Here is a 22712-nt window from a genome sequence, read left to right as displayed (position 1 = left end):
TCGGCCGATGTTTCAGATATTCCCTAATTGACTTGTCTTGGATCCTCACAAATCCTTATTAAAAAATGTTAAATCATTTTTGGATCACTACCCTTCTAATGCACAACAATAATTCCCTGTGTTAATCAATGCATGGCTGAGTTTTTCTTTGCTAAGTTTTTGAAATAAATGTTTTTGTTAGGGCCCGAGCACTGACAGGCATTGACGGACAGTGAGGCCCTATTGAAATTGTAAAGATTATTTTTTTATTTTTTTCATGCAAATTAATTGGCTTTTTGAGGGCTTAACATGCTCAAATTCTTACCAAAATTACAGAAAATTAAAGTGGTGAAAATTTACTTTTCATTTATTTTCTGTAATTTATTTATTTTTAATTTAATTTCTCAGTTAAATTTGACAATTAACATAGTGTAAGATATTGTGCTATTAATAAGTGGTTGAAGTCCTGCCAGTTTTAGGGGTTTAGTATCTTGCCAAGGATATTTCGGCATTGCAGATGGGGAAGAGAACCACCAACATTCTTGTTGAAGAACGAACCCTCTACCTCCTAGGACCTAGGCCAATCCTATATTGATAGTATTACCTGTTACTTATATATAAGTTACTTTTATATTTTGGGATTTTAGATACTGGATGATTTAACATGCTTTAAAATCATATTGTTGAGAATAATCAAGTAGTCTCCAGCCTTGGCTTGACGCCTCACAAGAATCACAGTGAGAGACACATTTCAATTAATATAATTCTGAAAATTCATGCAAAACCTTCCAGTTTATATTCGGTGATCAAATAAATGACTAGCACAAGGAGTAGGGGTCACTCATTACTCATTAATTCATTATATATTTCAATGGTATCTCTATAATGTTGCAGCTGTTAGAATATGGGGCTACTTACAAAAAGATGTAGGATATTGCCAGGTAGTTTAATCTACAGTAATACATCATAAGAGTATGTAAACATATCATGTATCAATAAGTGTAGTAAATACAATGTGTACAATATAGGTATGTGAAGTCAAAATTAAATGAAACGCAGAGCATGAAATAGAAGCAATGGAAATTTAAATTTAATCGCAGTATTCATTGTTTTAGAATGACTTGGGTAACTGATTATTAAGATCCCTCAATAATTCCAAAACTAAAAACGCACAAGTCTTCCTATTGTCTGTGGTGGTACATTATGTACAAATAAACCTCATACTCTCTGTAACCATTGTAAAGCATCTTTTGGTGAGATTTGAAAAGTGCTTTATACATAAAGTTTAATATTATTATTTTTCTCCAACTTTACCATTTTTGAATGCTTGAATGCTTTATCTTTCTGAAGTGTCACTGAAACTGATGATTTATGATGATTTCAAGCCCCTTATATTACTTTAACATCCACAGATATTTATATTAAACGTTTGTTTATTTAATTGATTTATGAAATGAAACACAATAATTACATTTGACAACTGCAGCTCTTTTTGGATAACATCCCGCCAGGTTTGGGCCGGAAAAGAAGACCGGATGATGTAAATGTCCCGAGCACTGGGCCGTGATTGGCTCAGAGGTCTACACTGGATTAAAGATGTAAGAAGCTTAATTTATTATGCTTTAATAATGTTTTTCTATTAATATTTTGGCAGAATTTATGAATTTCTAACATTTATCCCCAGAAGGTGGTGGTAGAGTAACAACAAAGATTCAAAAATTACTCCGCGAAGAAGAAGCTGCCGACGACAGCAAAGACGACACAGCCCAGCAGCCAATCACACGGCAGGAAGAAGATGGCGGAATCGGAGCTGACCGTTAGGTAGGCTGATAGCAACGCATCTCTACGAGGGTCTACTCTGTCTATATAGTAGCTTTCTACGTGTTTACCAGTGTGTGGACAGTAGTACGGAACGCGTGTTTGTGTTGAGTCCCAGCAGCAGCCATGTTTGGACTCTACAGAGCGTGTTTTGAGCTGTTAGCGCCACGCTGGCTTAGCTTAGCAAGCGCTAGCATTGAAATGTTTGAATGGCTTTCCAGCAGCACCGTGTGTCAGCCGCATGTCAACAACAGCTTGTCAGCAGCAGCAGCGTGTCCGCACTCTGCTGTCTGCTCACCAGCCACCTCTGCTCATTTGACCAGACGAAGAGCTACCGTTCAGTTTCTTTTTAAAATGCTCCGCAGCTGCTCAAGGCGGCTGTAGCCGGAACCGGTTAGTTATGACAAAGGAGAAACTACTTGTAGTGTTTGATAGTTAGCCTCCTGTGCAGTGTACAGTAATATCAGATGTCACTCAGCTTAAGTACACGCCTCTTTCTCTTAGGAGCTGTCGAGAATTATGGACCATCCTGCTGGGAAGATCTGCGTTACGAGAGACGGTATGTCCTCTTTAACCACCTGTTGTCATGCACTGTCAATGCTCCAGTGTGCAGCTAGCACAACAGTGTAGATATGCTGAATTGGAGATAATGGTCACGTCAATACAATGATTCTGGCATTTCCCCGAAAAGTAAATTAAACTTTTTGTTCAGTACCTTTTGTTGAATTTAGTATTCTAAAATCATATAGATCCTAAGTTCTGTAAGTGAATGCACATGGAGTAAAATTATTATCTTGCTCAACCAATGAATGGTTTGTGTTGAAGGGAATACAGAAAATTACACTAACACTAATACCCATGAAATGTTTGACGGCCACAGGCTCAGATAGATGCAGAGCTGGACAGACACAGAGACAGACTGCATCAAGGTCTCCGTTACTACAAACCACCCAGGTATAGTTAGTTATTTTTGTCTTGCCATCAAGTATCCTATCATTTTATAACAATTGAAAAGGTAACTGTCATTTTCACTTGTTCAAGTTCATCGTCTGCTGGGAAAGTGAAGGACAACAAAGAAGTTGCACAGCCACTGAAGGATTTTGGTTTGAGGATCAGTAAACTGGTGGTAAGTGTTAAGAGGCTGACGTGTTTTACGAAGAATGTGATTCACTGTTTTCATTTGTTGCATTTCATGATGATTTAATTACAGGCCCTTGATGAGCAGCAGAGTGTGCAGCTTTTACAGTGCTACCTACAGGAGGATTACAGAGGAACCCAGGATTCATTAAAGGTGCCTCTTCTAACTTGAACATTCCGTTTTAAATTTAAATAATTAATCTGTGCCTGGAAATCTTCTCTCTCTTGTTCAACATATATAAAAAGGCCTGCTTAAGTAATTTAATAGGAAAATTTTATCGTGATAAAGATTTGATCGTGAATGATATGACGTGAATAACTGGGTCTTCTGTACAGGTTGTTCTCAAGGATGAGCGACAAAGCCAAGCACTGCTACTGAAGGTCAGTACAGAGATCTGCAACGATTTATTTCCTTTATCGTTTCACATAGTTCTCATAATGGCAACTTCCATATGTATTCCAGTCAGTATGACTTTTTATGTGTGTATTTACAGATAGCTGACTATTACTATGAGGAGCGCATGTGTCTGCTCAGATGTGTCCTCCTCTTGCTGACATACTTTCAGGATGAGCGACATCCATACAGGGTGAGAAACAGATGGATTTAGGTCACAACATATCATAATTGAAGAACAAATCGGGTTGATTCTCACTGAAGGGTATTTTATTTTTTGTTGCTTCTGTAACATAAATCTGGGTGTGTTTTATATTTGTCCAGGCTGAGTACTCTAACTGTGTCAATAAGCTGGAAAAAGACCTGGTGAGCAACTACCAGTCACAGTTTGAGAGCCTCTTCAAAGCAGAACCACCAACATGGGAAACTCATGGAAATCTCATGGTAACAATATGCTTCATATATTATGTTAATGTGCTGTATATTGTAACCTAGATCAACTGTAAATATAATGTGTAATTCACTTGTTTGACCTGAAGTCATAACTGACATTTATTTGTCAAAATAATGTTTTCTTTTTCAGACGGAGAGGCAGGTGTCCCGGTGGTTCCTGCAGTGTCTGAGAGAACAGTCTCTGCTGCTGGAGATCATATTCCTGTATTATGCTTACTTTGAGATGAGGCCGTCCGACCTGCTGAGCTTCACAAAGATGTTCAAGGAGCAGGGGTTTGGTTTGCGGCAGACAAACAGACACCTAGTAGACAAAAGCATGGACTCATTGGTTGACCGCATTGGGTAAGATAACTAAGGGTTTGTGTTTATGAGAAAACAGGGGAAGCATTAAGTTGGTTGCTGCTGATAAAATTATCAGGGTACATTGAAAGATTTTCTTCTTCATGAAGACACATAATGAAATCAACTGTTTGTGTAAGAATCAAATTATTCTTCAAAACAATTTGGACCAAGATATGTACTGAATTGGACAATTCACAATTAGAAAACATGTGGACTCTAGTACCTTTGCTTATCCTATAATTCCTTGTTTAAAAATGTTTCTTTTGGGCTGCAGATATCTGAGCTCTCTCATCCTGGTTGAAGGAATGGACATAGACTTCCTGCACAAATGTGCCCTAGAAGACTCTACAGAGCAGCATCAGTTCTTCAGTGCTCCAGACGTCATCAAGGTATGATTTGACTTTCTGAATGCAGTAGAAATAAGTATGCTGTAATACAACATGAAAAAAACGTTCAGTCTATATTCAAAGTGATAGTGTGGCTTCTCACCCCACATAGGCTCATAATGCGTATGGATGGTGATCTGCCTGTATATTGTTTAGATTTGATTATTTTCTCAAAGCCTCAATGACCGATGAGCCTTCAATGTCTGTAAATTACCTGAACAGATCCTTAGTCTACAGTTTTAATTACCTAAAAGAAACTACTCAAACATCTGAAGGTGTAATCTTTATCTGCCTCTTCCAGGAGATGAGTCAGTTGCTGATGACATTCGGGGACATCCCTCATCACGGGCCAGTGCTGCTCGCTTGGGTCCTGCTGAGACACACATTGAGACCGGACGAGTCCAGCCCCGTGATCCGGAGGATAGGCAACACTGCTCTGCAGCTGGGGGTGTTCAAGTACCTTTCAACCATGTTGAAAGGCCTTGGAGTCTCAGGGAATAATGTAAGAGAACACCAGGTGTAATGCACATTTGAAGATCTTAAAGTTGGAAAATATTATCTCTTAAAGTTAAAGAACATACAATAGAATCCTTTTAATGGTTACTGTGTTGTTATAGCTTCTAAAGCATTTTAGGCTTTTGGAGAACCCTGTCTCTGTGGCCTTCATTAACTTAAACTGCTCAAATTATATTAATTAGCTGTACACCTTAGAACAGGACCTTAGTAGGTCTCAATTGAAATCCTCAGAGTGATGGTTCTCTAATCTTATTCTCTGTAGTGCTTCTGGTTTTCTCTAACAGGCAGTTAAATGTAATCACATGGGTCTCTGACTCTTTCCCTTCAGTGCACGGCAAGCACAGCAAAGATGTGTATCTACGGACTCCTCTCATTTGTGATCACTTCTTTCGAAGAAGAAAGCTTACAGGTACATGGCCAGATTTTAGATCTCCACATTCTTTCTTTTAAATGTGTAACTTATGTTGGTAACATATCTTCATCATACTGAATGTGCCAGACTGACGGTGTGGCGACGCAGTGCTCCCACCTGATCGATGCAGCTTGTGAGGTCCTTTCTGCTCCCAATCTACCCGAAGTCTTTTGGGAAATGGTGAGGAAAGAAAATGCTGAAGACAAAATAGGACATATGACAGAAAAAATAAGACAATGTGTCCTGATTGTAAATTTCAATCCAGAAACCAAACATGGGATTGGGAATGATCCTGGACAGTGCGGTTGGGATGTTCCCTCATAAGATTGGACCACTGTTACAACTTCTGACTGCGCTTCTGTCAAACAAGTTGACAGTTAAAAAGGTAGATTGCACACATTCACAGATTAGATACACACTCAACATTTCCTTATGAAAATGTTAACAATTTATTTCTGTGCGACAGGTGTACAACTTTTTGGATAAGATGTCCTTCTACACACAAGTTTACAAACATAAACCAAATGACATCATCTCCAAGGATGATGAGACTTTGTGGAGGAGACAAACGCCAAAGCTCCTCTATCCTCTCGGTTAGTTAGTGTGATTATTACTGGGTGTTTTAAGAAAACATACAAATTATAGTGTGGGAATTTATTATCCATATTTTAAGTATGAATAAGAAGATTTAATAATTTTTTTAATGTCCATTTTTCTCATCTTTGTTTTACCACCTCTATAAATGTCATTTCAACCACCAGGATCAGGGCAGGCTAATCTGTGGCTGCCACAGGGAGTGCTCGGCCAGGTGATGTTAGCAGGTGAACAGGGCTATGTGGTGCGCTGGGACCACTCCTACAGCGCCTGGACTCTCTTCACGTGTGAGGTGGAGATGCTGCTCCATGTAGTTTCCACAGCAGGTACACAACATCAACCATTCACATGCCGATTAGATGCTTCTTAAAAGGATCGTGCTGATAATATTCAATATTATTGATGATGTCAATATATGACCAACACCATCAATGCATTAGTCCATGTCTCAAATTAAAGTATGCATCCATTAACCAATTAAAAATAGTTTATATCCCAAAACAGCATGGTTGTTTATAAAAAACAATACAATGGATGAAGAACACTTGTTTTTGAATGTTGGATCAACTGAAAATAACCTACAGATCTCTTTGTCCTTGTAATGAAGGACCATGGAATTGTCTTGCTAACTTACTGTTAATCTATATCAGGCTTTGGATGCACAGACGATACTTAGTAACAATATCAGTCTGAGGTTGGATTTATAGACAATAAACATGTTCAGCTTTGCATTCAGTATTATAGTAATGTCTAGTAATGTTCTCTGGCTTTACTTGTGTCAGATGTTATAGCTCACTGTGTACGTGTGAAACCCATCCTGGATCTGGTTCACAAGATCATCAGCACAGACTGGACGGTGTCGGACTGTCTGCTGCCTCTCACTTCACGAATCTACATGCTGCTGCAGAGGTTAACTAACTCATCAAACCTTTTGTGTTGTTGTTTTGTATATATGAAACTTTCCTGATAAGAACTGAATTGACTTGTTTTGTGTGTTTACTTCCATCAGGTTGACATCAGTCATCAACCCTCCAGTGGAAGTTATTGCCTCCTGCGTGAACTGCCTCTCTGTTCTGGCTGCAAGGAATCCTGGAAAAGTGAGTTTTCTGGCTTCTTCTAAACAGAAGTCATGTTTATAAGTGAAAGGACTGTTCTTGAATCCTTATCAAACATCTCATCTTTTATTTATCTTCAGGTGTGGTCCAGTCTGCACCACACTGGCTTCCTCCCCTTCGCCTCCAACCCTTTGACCACCATGGCTCAGTGTGTGAGGTAAATGAATTTCCCTTGCATATTTCTGACATGTATATCGGGGAAAAGTATTGAAAAAGTTTATCTTTCTTTCTAGTGCTGAGGGGATGAAGGCAGGTAACTATGGCAACCTGCTGGTCCAGATTGAACAGCCCAGGGGGGAGTATTCTGTGACCATCGCCTTCCTTCGTCTCATTACAACCCTGGTCAAGGTAATTGCATATCTACTGAGATAGAGACACAGCAGGGTTTTCTGCCCAGCATTATGTTTCAGCTGCTGAGCAGTTCCATTAATAATCACATAAAGGTGTGACAGTATTTTTATTTTTAATCTGGTGTCCTTCAGCTGTAATGTGTCTCTTTCCTTCAGGGTCAGCTTGGCAGCACTCAGAACAAAGGCCTGATCCCGTGTGTGTTGCTGGTTCTGAAGGAGATGTTGCCTACGTACCACAAGTGGCGCTACAACACCTACGGAGTCAGGGAGAAGATAGGTGCGGACACAATTTCTGTCTTTCAAAAGGGGAAAAAAAAAATTCAAGCAAACACAGAAAAGTCACTGACTTGTCTATGTCCTGCAGGTTGTCTCATTTTGGAGCTGATTCACGCTATTCTCAATCTGAGCCCAGAGGGAGAAGATCAGGGCAGGTAGGAATAATTGTTGAGATTCTAGTGACTCTACTCTGTTGATACTAACAGAGTATCAACAGAGTAATATAATCATTGCCGCAATTGAAAACGGTTGATTCAGAAGTTAACAATTCTACAACTTGATGAGTTCATTTATATCTGAGAATATAAACCTGGATTCATGCTCTTTCAGAAATTGGAAATGAAAGCCTATATTAAGAACACTGGAATTAATTCTCCGATTGTTACATTCAAATATAATCATTTTATTTAGTTTTGTTTAATTTAGTTTAAGGGAGTCTGTTAAATGACATGGATTTAGCAGAATACAGAAATATGCAACTGCACTAGATGTTGTAATGTAGGTTTCTGTCATAAATGATTAGTTTGTTACATAATTCCGCCATTTATGGATCCCAGCTTCCTAAATGTGAGGATTTATTGCTTTTTGTCTTGTATAATGGAGTATTTGTGGATTTGAACGTGACGAATGGACATTTCTTTTTCTTTAGGCTGTTAGTTGTAGCCTCAATAAATTAATTTACAGACCATAATCTTGTTACTTGAAAAGTTGCTGCTTGAAAAGCTGTTAATATACTCTTATCTCTCTTGATGCAGCACCCCCACCCTGCAGTCTCTGTGCATCTACTGCCTGGCAAACACTGAGGCTGGACAGGCTGTCGTCAATATCATGGGAGTTGGAGTTGACACAATAGATTTGGTCCTGGCTGCGCAGCCCAGCAGGTGAACATTCTGATGTGTCAATGTCTAGTTTTCCTCATTATTAGACCTCCACTCATTGTGTTTTGATGTCTGATAATGTTATTTAAATGTTTTCCTCTTCTGACTCTGACCAGCTGTGGCTCTGAGGGTCCTGGTCAGACCCTGATCCAGACGGTCAAATTGGCCTTCTCTGTCACAAACAACGTCATCCGCCTGAAGCCGCTGTCCGATGTTGTATCCCCGCTGGAGCAGGCGCTGACACAGCACGGGGGTCACGGCAACAACCTCATTGTTGTTCTGGCCAAGTATATTTACCACAAACATGATCCGGCGCTGCCTCGCCTTGCAATCCAGTTGCTCAAAAGACTTGCCTCAGTAAGAGATCCAGTACATACATGCATATGGTATATTAATTTTGTACAACAGAGAATATTGATGTTGAATTTTGTCTGCAGGTGGCTCCCATGTCAGTCTACGCCTGCCTTGGAAGCGATGCATCAGCCATCCGAGATGCGTTTCTCACTCGGCTGCAGAGCAAAACCGAAGACATGAGGATCAAGGTCATGATCCTTGAATTTCTCACTGTTGCTGTAGAAACTCAGCCCGGCCTCATCGAGCTGTTCCTCAACCTGGAAGTTAAAGATGGCAGCGAGGGCTCAAAGGTGTGAATGGATACTTGTAGTGATGAAAAAGTATATTAGTTTGTGTTGAATCTGGATTCAACGCAGCACTTAAATGTTTCCATCCTTTAGGAGTTTCTTCTTGGTGAGTGGAGCTGTCTTCATGTAGTGTTGGACCTGATTGATTCCAAACAACAGGGGAAATATTGGTGTCCTCCTCTGCTCCACCGAGCTGCCCTGGCGTTCCTTCTCGCCCTCTGGCAGGATCGCAGAGACAGTGCCATCTCCGTCTTACGTGCCAAGTAAACACATTTATCTTTGACTCATTTTCCCCTCAAACTATGTGCAACTGGATGTTTTGAAAGACTTATAAATATACAACTGCTTATTTTTTTAACAGAGAACGTTTTTGGGAGAATCTGATGACGCCTCTCTTTGCAACCCTCACCCCACCTTCAGACACCACAGAGGTATTTACAGTGCCTTGCATAAGTATTCACCCCCCTTGGACTTTTTCCCATTATGTACTATTACATTACTAACTGGAATTCAAATAGACTTAAATAAACTTTTTCCTGTTTGATCAACAAAACATGCATAGTACTTTGGAGGTGCAAAATACATTTTATTGTGACACAAACAATAATGAGAACAAAAAAGTTGACATCTGTTGGGTGCATAAGTATTCACCCCCCTGTGTCAATACTTGGTAGAACCCCCTTCCGCTGCAATTACAGCTGCAAGTCTTTTGGGGTATGTCTCTACCAGCTTTGCACATCTAGAGATGGAAATGTTTGTCCATTCTTCTTGGCAAAAAAGACGAAGCTCAGTCAGATTGGATGGAGACCGTCTGTGAACCGCAATCTTCAAGTCTTGCCATAGATTCTCTATTGGATTGAGGTCTGGGCTTTGACTGGGCCATTTTAAGACATTAACATTCTTTAATCCAAACCATTCCTTTGTAGCTCTGGCTGTATGTTTAGGGTCATTTTCCTGCTGGAAGATGAACCTCCGCCCCAGTCTCAGGTCTTTTGCAGACTGCATCAGATTTTCTTCAAGGATTTCCCTGCATTTGGCTCCATCCATCTTTCCCTCTATTCTGACCAGTTTCCCTGTACCTGCTGAAGAGAAGCATCCCCACAGCATGATGCTACCACCACCATGTTTCACTGTTGGGATGGTGTGCTCAGGGTGATGGGCAGTGTTGGGTTTTCGCCACACATAGCGTTTTGCATTGAGGCCAAAAAGTTCAATTTTGGTCTCATCTGACCAGAGCACCTTCTTCCACATGTTTGCTGTGTCTCCCACATGGCTTCTGGCAAACTCCAAACAGTATTTTTTATGAATCCCTTTCAACAATGGCTTTCTTCTTGCCACTCTTCCATAAAGGCCAGATTTGTGGAGGAGACGACTAATAGTTGTCCTGTGGACAGATTCTCCCACCTCAGCTGTGGATCTCTGCAACTCCTCCAGAGTAACAATGGGCCTCCTGGTTGCTTCTCTGATTAATTTTCTCCTTGTCCGACTCTTCAGTTTGGGTGGACGGCCTCCTCTTGGTTGGTTTGCGGTTGTGCCATATTCTTTCCATTTTCTTATGATGGATTTTATGGTGCTCAGAGAGATGTTCAAAGCTCTGGATATTTTTTTATAACCTAACCCTGCTTCATATTTCTCCACAACTTTATCCCTGACCTGTTTGGTGAGCTCCTTGGTCTTCATGATGCTGTTTGTTCAGTAATGATCTCCAACAAACTCTGAGTCCGTCACAGAACAGGTGTATTTATACTGAGATTAGATTGCAGACATGTGGACCCTATTTACTAAGTATGTGACTTGTGAATGGAATTGGTCGCACCAGATCTTTGTTAGGGGTTTCACAGTAAAGGGGGTGAATACATATGCACTCAACACTTTTCAGATTTTTATTTGTAAATAATTGTGAAATCCATGTAATATTTCCCCCCACTTCCAAACGAAGCACTATTTTGTGTTGGTCCATTACATAAACTCACGATGAAATACATTTTAATCTGTGGTTTTACCATGACAAAATGTAGAAAAGTCCAAAGGGGGTGAATACTTATGCAAGGCACTGTAACTGTTTACACTGTGCTATTTTGATTAATGGGATCATGAGTCATGTGTGTCAACTCAATGATGTTGTTTGTTTTCTTGCCCCAGCCTTGTGTTCTGGAGACGTGTGCTTTTGTCATGAAAATCATCGGCCTGGAGATCTACTATGTTGTCAGGTAATTTCAGACCATTCTGTAATTTTCCATTTTAATTTTCCCATTTGCACACAGTATTTAATTGATGTTAACTGTGTTTGTGTTGTTGCAGTGGCTCATTAGAGCAGTCTCTGAAGGATGGGCTGCAGAAGTTCTCCAACGCACAAAGATATGAGTACTGGTCCCAGTATGTGAAGTCTCTGGTGTGTCACGTTGCTGAGATGGAAGAAGATGGAATCTGTCATTTTCAAGAGACCCAGATGTTGATCTCTGCCTGGAGGATGCTGTTGATTCTTTCCACCAGCCACGTATGTTAACAGTCCACTCAGTCCTGCTTCCACTGTTTCAGGTGGTGTTGTATTATAAGGCTGCCTTGAGGAAGAGTTTGACATTTTGGGACTAGTGATGCGGGTAGACCCTCAAAATATCCAGTGATTTCATTATTTTTTAACACAAAATCCCCATAACCCTTGTGGGTCAACTCTCCTCTCATCCTGTGATAAAACAGGTTGGGCCAAGTTGAGACAGGAAACTCTAAACAGCTGTTTGGTTCGATTTGGACAAAACTCCCAAGTCACACTTTACTCTGCTGCTGTGTGGAGACACTTTCCCTTTCACAAGAATTGATTAGAGGGGATATGGACATTTGTCAAAAAAGATATAACATGTTAATTACAGAGCAGTCTTAACTGTTTCCATTGTTTGTGCTAAGCTAATGAGCACATTTCAATCTATTAAGCACAAGTCCATAGTCTTTTAAACAGCCTGATAAATTCTCTAGTGTTTAACAAAGTGAGTCTTGATCACACAAAGCTCGGCTGCAGTGATGCTTTACATTCTGTTTTCAGTCTGATGTGATGCAGCTCACTGTGGACTCCACTAAGCTGAAGCTGTTCATGGACGTCCTGGATGGGACGACAGCAGCTGTAAGTTTTCATGTCACAAATTATGTTCTTGTAATAAATGTCTTATCAGTTCTTCTATATTTATTTCCTTTACATCGCTGTCTACTCTGTAACCATGCTCCTGATTATTGTCTCTCAGCTGACGACCCCCTCCTCGTCTGTGCCTTGCCTTGGTCTTGGGTCCATGATGACCACGCTGCTGCTCATCCTCCTCAAGCAGTGGAGAGGGTGTGTATTCATGGACAGAGAGGGAGTCAATGTGAACACCTGACATATTCAAACTTCTTTATCTCTAATAAATTAACGGGCTCTTCTTGTTTCCAGAGTGGTAGCAACGGCTCCTGACATCCTGTCTCCCCTCTCCTTGATCCTGGAGAGCATCCAAGCTAACCAGCAGATAATGGATAGGACCAAAGCTAAAATCTTCTCTGCACTCATTTCTGTGCTGCAGATTCAGGGACTCAACGGTAAGAGGTCTTTGTGTGTTTGGATTCAAATGTTTCTGTCTATAGTTTGATATATTTCTTAATGTAATTTCTCTGTCAACCAGGTGGGGATATTTCCCAGCTGCCCCAGCTGTTGCTGTCAGTGTGTGAGACAGTGAAAGACGAGGCGCTGGCGCTCATTGACAACACTCGCCACATGAGCCAGACCGCAGACACAATGGAGGACGAGGACAGCATGGAGACCGAGTCTGCCCGCGGCCCCCAGAAGGACCAAAGAGACGGGGTGAGTGAGGCTGGAATGATCTGAAGAGTTTCAGATCATTTTCCCCCCCCATCTAATAGTCAACATCCTTCAGTTCTCACAGGAGACAGCAATTCAGTTGTGTAAAATCCTGAAGACTTCAAGCTATGGAAATATTTGTACTTAGAGCCAAAGACTCGCTGATTACATTTCAGTGGTCAAAGTTAAAGGTGACCTCATATCATTCTGAATGTAATTAACATAAAAAACAAATCTCCCAGTATTAAGGAAAGTAGAAAACCATTTCCTGGATCACATTTCCAGTTCAAACTAAAATGTCAGTCACTCAGCAGAGCCAGTTCGTCCAACCGAGGCTCAACAGTCCTTCAGTTCAATCGAATTGTACCAAATTGCACACACTCATAGATATCAGTTCTCAAAATATGTGTAATCATGCGGCCGGTTCTGACCCGGCCCGTTGCGCTCTCTTCCCATGTCACACTTACTATCCTGTCAACAAAAGGGAAAATCCCCCCAAAAATATCTAATCTTAAATAAAGAAATATTCATGAATTATTTTTGGGGAAATATGGGAAAATGTGAATGCTCTATCTCACAATGTAAAAGAAAGTCAGACAAATTCCTAGATCTGCCCCTTTGCTCAGATCCTCGCCAAAATTGAATGGCTTGTCTCTCGGCCCAATGTCCCATCCTTCACCAAGTTTCATGAAAATCTATTCAGTAGTGTTTGCCTAATCCTGCCAACAAACTACACACGGGTGAAAATGGTCCCTTTGTGTTCCTAAAGCCACAATGTAAATCCATCATAAAGTTCAATTTGGACCATTTCCCCTGTCACGATGTTTTGCCCAGGTGTGTGTGCTGGCGCTGCACTTGGCGAAGGAGCTGTGTCGCAGCGATGAGGATGGTGAGCACTGGGTGTCCGTGATGAGGAATGTTCCGGTCCTTCCCTCAGTGCTCAGCGCGGTCGAGCTCAGCCTTCGCTCCAAACACAACCTCTACTTCACTGAGGCTGCTCTTCATCTGCTGCTCACACTGGCCCGCACTCCACAGGTAAACACACACACACACACACACACACACACACACACTCCTATTCTGGGCATCTTGCTCTGTATTTCATGTGTTTTTTTTTTTTTTATTATTTGTTGAAATCGTGCAGCCTGTGTGACGTGCATTAGTTGTATTTTATTTGAAGGTGTAGCCAGCTCTAGTTTTGTATCTATCGTTGATGTTAAATGTTGTGTGTCTGTGATTGTTGGTCTCCAGGGAGCAGCAGCCGTTGCTGCAGCAGGAGTCATCCAAACCATCTGCCTCCCTCTTCTGAGCGTATACGAGGTCCCTTCCAATGAAGCATCACAGGTGATTTCACATAGAAATGCTTCATGATGCAGATATAACACTTACTACATTAACATGATATGATAACACATCCATGTCCCCGTGCAGAGTTTCTCCCGCAAGTCCCAGGACTCCGCCTGCTGGCCGGGTGTGTACCGCCTGTGCATGTCTTTAATGGAGAGTCTGCTCAAGACTCTGCGCTACAACTTCATCAATGAAGCTCTGGACTTTGTTGGAGTGCATCAAGAGCGCATTCTACAGGTAAGAAGAATGAATGAAGAAGAGATTGAAACACTGGTCGGACCCTGACTGTCTGAACTCTTCTATTTCAACATTCAACTCCTTCTATTGTTGAGAAAACACTAATTTCTGGCCGTGTGTCGCGCTCAGTGTCTGAACGCAGTGCGAACAGTGCAGAGTCTGTCGTGTTTGGACGAGGCCGACCACACAGTCGGCTTCCTGCTGCAGCTCTCCAGCTTCTGCAAGGAGTGGCAGTTCCACCTCCCCAAACTGCTGCGGGACATCCAGGTGAGTCCAGAGTGCAGGTCCACATCAGCTGAGACAAACCTGCAGCTCCACAGTTACTCAGAGTTTGTCTCTGTCTCCTCCATCAGGTCAACCTGTGTTATCTGTGTCAGACCTGCACGTATCTGCTCCACAGCAAGAAGATGCTTCATCACTACCTCCAGGTCACACACTCTTACCATTATATGATTTGATAAATGCTTATTATATTTCTGTTTGATTCTTTATTATAACCACCATGATTTACAGTATCTTTTTTTTGTGATTGTAAGAAGTTGTAAAAGAAACGCGTTGCCACATAAATCCATTAAAACCCTTTGCGGATGTTTCTGTACTGAGAAAATGAACTGCTTTATTTTGTGTTTTTCTCAGGCTAAAAACGGTGAGGCCTTGCCCCCCGCTCCCCTCCGCAGGACACAGCGCCCCCCACAGACCCCGTCTAAAGAGGCACCGGGTGGAGGAGAGAGGGAGGAGGCAGAGCAGAAAGCCCTGCTGGCCGTGCAGTGCAGTTTACTGAAGATCCTCAGCAAAACGCTGGCCACCCTGCAGCACTTCACTCCGGACTGCTGCCAGATCCTCCTGGACCAGGTAAGTCTGCCGGTCCCGCTCCGATGGTTCCTCGGACTCCAGGGTGGATCTAAATATACCTTAACTCAAGAGTAACTTCATTGATTATAATTTCAGATAAGTTCAGAAGCGTTTTTTACGCTTTCAGCTCTTACCACGCTCACGCTGCTTCTGTGCGTATGTGAAACATCTGCTCTCAGACTTTTTTGGGCAACATGTCCGTCATCCCTGCCCAACCAATGCTAGTTCAGCTGTAGTGTTTACATGTGGAATTGTCCCGACCTCGTTCTGGTTGGGTTAGCTGAACATCAGACAGGAAGCTGTGGTGGGTGGCACTGCATGAAGCCTCTCTGTTTGAGCACAAGCAGAGGCTATTTGAGTTCAAGTGCTGGGTTTTGATTGAAAGCATTAAAAATAAATTTAATCCAGCCAAAAGCTCACTCTCTTGAATAAAGAGGAAACACTCATCCATTATTAACTCATATTTCTAGTATTGTAAGAAACTCATAAACACAAAACCACAAGTCAGCTTTTTATTCAAATTGTTCCTGTCTTCTCGTTTGTCAGTGTATGGACTTGGCCGAGTACAGGACCCTGTTTGTTCTCAGCTTCACGACGCCGGCGTTTGACCCCGATGTGGCTCCTTCCTTTGGAACCCTGCTGGCCACCATCAACGTGGCTCTGAGCATGTTGAGTGAGGTACGTGCTCAGAGTTGGACATCGTCGATCAGCTCCATTCAGCCTCGACTCCTAAACATGTCTGTGCTACTTGTTTACAGATCGAGAAGAAGAAAGAGCCGGTGTCTCTGAGCATCACCTCTCTAGCTTCATCAGAGGAGATCCAGGCTCTGAAGTGAGTGACCTCCTTCTGCTGCTATATGAAGTGCTGTTTGAATGTTTTAGTTTCTAACTTCTCTCTTTCCTTCAGGTCGCTGCTCATGTTCACCATGGAGAACTGCTTCTACGTCCTCATCTCTCAGGCTGCGCGCTGTCTCAAAGATCCCTCCATCCTCCCTCGAGACAAACAGAGGCTCAAACAGGAGCTCAGCTCCGAACTGGTGAGAAATCATCTCTCGGGTTTATGTTATTAATGAACAATTCTGGTGACACAGTTTTTCTTATCATTAACAATGAACTGATCCTGTAAAATAAGGTTTGTCTGTCATGGCCACCAGTTTACTTTGATTTGTTCAAACATACACTGGCAATATTCTATAATGCAACTTGTTCACAAATGATAAGAATCATTATCAACTATTTTTACAATGACGGAAATGTTTGAATAATTCTTAAAGCTAAACTGATGAACCCACCACAGAATGTTTTCCTGGGATTTGTTGACTTTGAATTGAATAAAAGTACTTCCTGTCTGATCTTGTGTAACTTATGAGCTTTCATTTTATATAAAGCTTAAATATTCCCTATATAATTTAAAGCTGTTGATATACATAGTTGTATTATGTATGTCTAAAAAGGGGGGTTTCTGATTTTAATTCCCTGGAAAGATCTTTGCAGTTAAGTTTGAAATAGGCAATAACACTATTTTCGACCCTCCTTTGTTCTCCCCAGAGCACTCTTCTCTCTAGCTTGTCCCGCCACTTCCGCCGGGGCTCTCCATCATCGCCGGCCAGCGGCATCCTCCCCTCCTCCCAGTCCAAACCACCCACACCAGGCTCCAAGGGAAGCCATGAAGGTCAGGAGCCGTTCATCCAGCTCGTCCAGGCATTTGTCAGACTCGTGCAGAGATAGAAGACACGATCTGGAACCTGGGCAGGTTCCCCTCCCCAAGAACAATTACTCTTTTACAAAGGAACATTGTTGTACCTCCAGTAGAGTTCTACTGGTGTTAGGCCTCATGTCTGATGTCAGTTGATGCAGTAGTTAAAATATCACAGATTCTGACCTGAGTGTTTATTCTAATATTGTGATAACTGGGGCCAGACCTTAAACATTTAATTTTGCCAAAACTGATGTAACTGAATTTGTCATGAACACAACCAAAGTGTCAAAAACCCGTCTGGAGACATCGTGGTGCTAAAGATCAGTCGCTGACTGGAGTCCATCTTTCCAAGGCCTAGTTTTATAGGCCACGCTGAAATGTAATTGATCAGACATGTTTCAAGTGCTCCTTAACCAATTAGACCTTTCAAATGGAATCTCCTGTATATTCACCAATTGTAGTAGAACAGCTAGCTCTGCAAGGCTGCTCTACTTTTTCTAATTCTCTTATTTTCTCTAAATCTTGATCTGAACTTTGCTATTTTCTTATCTGTTTCTCCTTGTATACATTTGAAAGCAGCTGCCAACATTTGTACTTAAAAAGTGTATGTTAATAAAGGGAATTGAGTACCACAGCTGGGTTTCACCTTTTTCTTTACTGCATTTGCACATGATTCTTTCTGATGACAGTCTCCCGAACCATCCCATACATAAACAAAGAGTCAGTAATAAAATACATTTCCTGTTCTCATAACATCATATAAAAGAAAAATATTTAAAAATGCAGGAAACACTATTTACAAGGCATTTTCTTTGACGATAAAAACTTTTACAACTTCAGTACCTAAATATAAATCAACTTATAGGCAGGTTTTGTGCAAGTAAGATAGAAAAAGGCTTTGATATCTGGAGAGTAAGGTGACTGTTTACAGCAGGATGAGGCCTGATGAGTAGGAAGCAGATGAACCATTAGGTTTAGAAGCTGCAGTGCAGAGAGGTATCATCTGAGGACTCCGAGTGTCTGCCTGCAGTGCTTCTGGAAACGGTTGCACTCCTCCGCTCAGGCTCTCTAGTGCCCCCTACTGGCCAGTGACTGGAACCTCCTGAAACAGACAAAATGTAGATGAGTTTCTTCAACACGAGTCTGCAAAGAGTGAAATGTGGCAGCTGCTAACAAACTTTCAGCTTCATGCATGCAGGACAAAACCAAATGGTTTCCGGACACATGCACGTGACTACTGGTTTATTAAAGGAATAGTCCTACATTAAGGGAACATTTTTAATAAAGTCATATCTTTTTAACACGAAGCTAGCTTAGCAGGTGAAGTACTAAAAAGTGGCAAGGACCTCTTCAGGTTGATTGATTAACATTGTAGTTTAATATATGAAGTCTGTTTAAAAATGAAAGAGTCGTGTTAAGCATGTGTTCCTACATGTTGAACTACTCCTTTAAAGATGCTTCAACCAAGTAGAATTATCTCATCATGCATCATAAACACATTCTGATAAACGTCCAGTTTGAGTCCTAAAGCCGTTCATGTGTTTACTTCATGCACCATGCGTCAGATCACTGTCACAGCCTGAAGCTCAATCGCACTAACCTTCGTCTGGTCCTCCAGACAGGCCCTTCAGGCCAGACAGGGTACAGTAATTTGTCTATCATTATTTCACATAGAGAACAAGAAGGAAATGAAGAGTGATTCACTGCTGAGAAAGAGTTTAACATTTACACTGGTTTTTGGTTATCTGGATAAACTCACCTCTAGGTTTCCCCTGGCTTTCTTCAACACTCCATGAGTTAGAGACACTGCACAGGGAGACAAACATATGTTCATTTGTTTTAATGCTTTACTTTACTATGACGTTGAGATAATATTTCTGATCAATGACATTTTCAATTTGTTTTTTCCATTCTTAAAGATGTTCAGTTCTAGTATGTTGTCAACATGAATCTAGATAATCCTACGCTGATCGATGATGACCCGCTCCATTCCCTCTTTGAGCTGGTTGGTGCTGCGGAGGCGCTTCACGGCTCCACTCAGCATCCGCTCCTGCTGCGACAGCCGGCTTTTCAGTCGGGCTATCTCGTTTTTCAGCAGCTCGTCCTGCTGACGGAGAAAGACAGTCTGTAGATACTGAACTTGTGAGGACACATGCATAAATATGTGTGTGCAGGTTTTACCTGCTGGTTGTTGCCACTGTCCCCTGCTGTGTTGCCAGCTGGCAGAGAGACTCTCCACAGCAGTTTGAGCAGTCGACCGGCCTCCTCCAGCACATGCTGCATGGTATTCGTGCTGCTGGTCAAACCCTTCAGATGCTGCTGCTCCATCACCTTTGAAGAACACAATGCCATGAAATATGTTCACAATGTGTTCAGAAGGTTTTGTCCTAAATGTCCATTTATTTACTTACTATTCAAATCCTATTACAACCTTCATATTCTCGTTATTATTAATCAGCAAAACACAAACTAACATGACATTTTCTCAGCACCTTGTTGTCAGAGCTCTGCTGCCTGACTGTGTGCAGACACTCCTGCAGTTGTGAGTCCATGCTGCGCGACAGCTTACGACCGTCTGAGATCTGCTTCCGCAGGGCGTTGTAGTCCTCAATCAGACCTAAGACGTGGCGGCCGTTGCGATTGGCCCACATCCTGTGACCCGGCACCAGACGGGACAGAGCGCAAGAGTCACCAGAGCTGCTGCTGAAGGAGCTGCCGTCCACCTCTGAACGAGCACGACGCTTCTCATCTGAAAACATTTAAGCATGTCCAAGTGTTTTAATATATGACATAGGTTTGTATTTAGTTGTGTGAATAACCATGACGGCAGTTTTCTTACCCGGGACATTGGTACGTTCGTTGTAAGACTGAAATGAGTGATGGAGATCACCGCCTTCACGACCTGGTGACCTGCCCCCTTCATCTAAGACAAATGGAAAACCAACAGTAACGTGACCTGAGGAGTCCTGTGTGCATGTGTCACATGTGATGAGCATGTTTGGTCTGAGCCTTGTGTTTACCTGGAGAAGACAGCAGGTAGTTGATGTTGATGGTCTCTGAGCGGTTGGGTCCTCGGAGCAGCTGCTCCTCTAGTCTCTGCCTCAGAGCCGTGTTGGTCTGGATGCTCCTCTCCAGCTGCAGCCTCAGGTGTCGGATCTCCGTCAGCAGCTCGCTCAGGTCCACAGAGCCGGAGTACGGGACAGGAAGTGGCTCCTGGTTTGTCTCACTGGATTCTGCTGAGAGGGACAATGGAGGAAATAGTTTGTCAACAGAAAACAGATGACTTGTATCTCTCAAGCTCCAATGTGTTAAATGCAATATAACAAGAGCAGTTGTAGATAGAAAGAGTTTGGCAACAAAGCCAAGGAGAAGACTAACCTAATCTATGTAAAATTTAGATTATTTGTAATTGTTGCTAAGTGACAGACAATTAGAATTTAAGCTTCATAAGATTTCAATTGGCGCCTTGTAAAGGCAACACAGCAAAAAACAGGCAGTACCGTTGTGTTTATGATTATCAGTCTCGATCTTTTCATAAACTTGCAGCTCCACTCGCAGTGACTGGAGGAGATGCTGGCAGTCAGACAGCTGCTGCCTCTGGAGCTTCACCTCACACTGCAACCTGCAAACACAAAACAAAGATAGATTTCAAATCCAGTGAGTTTAAAATGACAGATCACACATTATTAATTAATAATGAAATACATAAAAAAAAGACACGTGTACGACTTTTTGTATGTCTTACTATACTACGGTGTTTTTTAATGCCATACAATATTATAACATACTACTTACATACTGTGACATTTTGTGGTTGATTGAAAATCATATTGGGTTTTGCGTGTTTCCAACAAAGAGCCGTGTGTTGTGTATTATACTCAACACTTTGTTCAGAGTGACAAGATAAGGAAAGCGAGAGGAGAAGCGATCTGACAGTAAACTAGACTCCGGGTTTCGAGTGTCAGTCTCACCCAACTGTGTCCGTAGAACCTGGGGCCAGGGGTCACCTACTATCATATTGTGTTGGAGCCTTCAAATGATGCACTATCATGTTTCTGAGTTGTACTAACAATGTATAATGGTAACAAGTCTTTAGAATGGCTATTAACAGTCATGTGCAGTTTCAGGTTGCAAATAGAAGAGCACTAATGATATGATAACGAACACATTTACATATGTGTGCTCATGATGCTCTGATGTAATGTGTGTGTGTGTGTGTACCTATGCAGCTCCTCTTTGCTGTAGTGCAGTGAATCCTGCAGCTCTGAGTTTTCTTGGCTAATGTGCTCCAGCCTCTCCTGAAGTCGGTTATTTTCCTGCCTCAGTGCTTCAGACTCCTTCCTGCTCTGCTCCAGTTTGGCCGTCCGTCTGGCCAGAGACTCGCGTAGCTTCTCGTTCTCCCTCTGCTTGTCTGGAGGAAATTAAAGTATATGCAGGTTAGTGCTAAGCACCTTCAGTGATGAACATGGCACTACCCAGAATGAACTGGTGTTTGGACAAATATTGTCTCTTTACCTCTGACTGAAAAAGATGTGTGTGCCAAATATACTTGCTAGAAAATGTGTGTTTTACCTCGAGACCCCTGGTTGAGCTCTTCCTTCAGGGCTTGATTTTGTCCCCTGAGAAAACGCACTTCATTAGCCAGATGCCCCTGCTCCTCATTGCCATGGATGAAGATGTTGGTGGCTGCTAAGTCAAGTGTACACACACTCATCAGTCACCAAATATAGAGCATGAGTACAGTGCATGAAATAAAATATACAGTATTTTCATGTTTGTTCAAAATAACAATGACAGTGAAAGGACGTCTTGGGTTGGAGGTGTGTACCTGGGTCCTTCTCCACCTCGGCTAGTCTCCTCTCCAGCTGTTCCCTGAGACGGTCGTTGGTGCAGATGCTCTCCTCCAGACGTTGTCGCAGAGCTCGAATCTCTTGCAGATGTTCTGCCAGCAGGTCTGAGAGACACACGCGCACAAAAATCATTAGGAAGTGAAAGGGAAAGTGAAAGGGCTTAAAGAATTGCATTTGGATTAGAAAAGGGGGATTTACATAAAACAGATTGAAAACAATAATACAAATGTAAGCAGCAGAAGCAGAGATATCCTGAAGATGTTTACCTGAATTCATTGTGCTGTGCTGCCCGTGAGAAGTCTTTGGGGCAGTGTCTCTGTCGACTTTATGAGCTTCTGTGTGAGGCCCTGACCCCTGCCTCTCCTGGCCCTGATCCTTCTTCTGATGGAACGGGCTGTTTTGGGAAATAATAGATCGATGCAGGTCCAGTTCAGTGCGCAGGGTGGCGTTGAGCTCCTCTTTGCCTCTCAGCTGCTCCTGCAGTCGCCCGTTCTCCCTCTGCAGGCCCTGCAGTCTGCTGGCAGCGCCCCTGTGACTGGACAAACCTTCCCCCTGGGCTCCACCTACAGGTGGAACAGCTGCTCCCATCCAATCAGAAGAGTGTTGCTGGCCTGAA

General features: G+C 42.2%; 2 protein-coding genes across 9 annotated transcripts in view; one reads left to right on the top strand and one right to left on the bottom strand.

The window, feature by feature from the left end:
* Positions 1–1698: 1698 nt before the first annotated feature.
* nup188 (nucleoporin 188) lies at positions 1699–17880 on the top strand. Its single transcript, XM_062413203.1, has 43 exons — positions 1699–1800; positions 2302–2356; positions 2678–2751; positions 2839–2923; positions 3008–3088; positions 3271–3315; positions 3429–3521; positions 3653–3772; positions 3912–4123; positions 4398–4512; positions 4811–5011; positions 5354–5434; positions 5525–5617; positions 5703–5822; positions 5904–6030; positions 6199–6357; positions 6814–6940; positions 7041–7128; positions 7227–7303; positions 7380–7494; positions 7653–7773; positions 7861–7927; positions 8528–8653; positions 8767–9007; positions 9088–9294; positions 9385–9554; positions 9653–9722; positions 11434–11501; positions 11593–11788; positions 12329–12406; positions 12525–12613; positions 12710–12852; positions 12936–13114; positions 13946–14146; positions 14363–14455; positions 14543–14695; positions 14825–14962; positions 15049–15123; positions 15332–15547; positions 16094–16225; positions 16306–16379; positions 16455–16584; positions 17096–17880. Exons 1-43 carry the CDS (start codon positions 1775–1777, stop codon positions 17273–17275), a joined length of 5241 nt encoding a protein of 1746 aa, XP_062269187.1. The 5' UTR covers positions 1699–1774; the 3' UTR covers positions 17276–17880.
* Positions 17881–17882: 2 nt separating this feature from the next.
* Positions 17883–22712, bottom strand: part of cdk5rap2 (CDK5 regulatory subunit associated protein 2) — a 29988-nt gene continuing 25158 nt past the window's right edge. For 2 of the 8 annotated variants that reach the window (XM_062413202.1, XM_062413199.1), the window contains 13 exons: positions 22363–22707; positions 22075–22200; positions 21819–21932; positions 21468–21657; positions 20747–20868; positions 20267–20479; positions 20086–20169; positions 19739–19995; positions 19428–19577; positions 19212–19350; positions 19006–19052; positions 18847–18901; positions 17883–18348 (listed from right to left, as the gene is read on the bottom strand). In XM_062413202.1, the coding sequence (XP_062269186.1) occupies positions 18221–18348; positions 18847–18901; positions 19006–19052; positions 19212–19350; positions 19428–19577; positions 19739–19995; positions 20086–20169; positions 20267–20479; positions 20747–20868; positions 21468–21657; positions 21819–21932; positions 22075–22200; positions 22363–22707 (1970 nt within the window). In that variant the 3' untranslated portion in view covers positions 17883–18220. Of the gene's footprint in view, positions 18349–18846; positions 18902–19005; positions 19053–19211; positions 19354–19427; positions 19578–19738; positions 19996–20085; positions 20170–20266; positions 20483–20746; positions 20869–21467; positions 21658–21818; positions 21936–22074; positions 22201–22362; positions 22708–22712 lie in introns of all 8 variants that reach the window. The other 6 variants (XM_062413200.1, XM_062413197.1, XM_062413196.1 and 3 more) reach the window with 5 other exon arrangements.

This window comes from Platichthys flesus, chromosome 19 (assembly GCF_949316205.1).
Source record: "Platichthys flesus chromosome 19, fPlaFle2.1, whole genome shotgun sequence".
Classification (NCBI taxonomy): domain Eukaryota; kingdom Metazoa; phylum Chordata; class Actinopteri; order Pleuronectiformes; family Pleuronectidae; genus Platichthys; species Platichthys flesus.
Note: the sequence above shows the minus strand (reverse complement) of the source record. Positions and strands in the feature narration are given on the sequence as shown.

What these genes read in the sequence shown, in the direction of transcription:
- nup188 (XM_062413203.1), top strand. Translation starts at nt 1,775, where the DNA reads ATGGCGGAATCGGAGCTGACCGTTAG. An exon ending in GAGATCTACTATGTTGTCAG is followed by an intron (nt 11,502 to 11,592) that starts GTAATTTCAGAC and finishes GTGTTGTTGCAG; the next exon opens with TGGCTCATTAGAGCAGTCTC. An exon ending in CTTCCAATGAAGCATCACAG is followed by an intron (nt 14,456 to 14,542) that starts GTGATTTCACAT and finishes GTCCCCGTGCAG; the next exon opens with AGTTTCTCCCGCAAGTCCCA.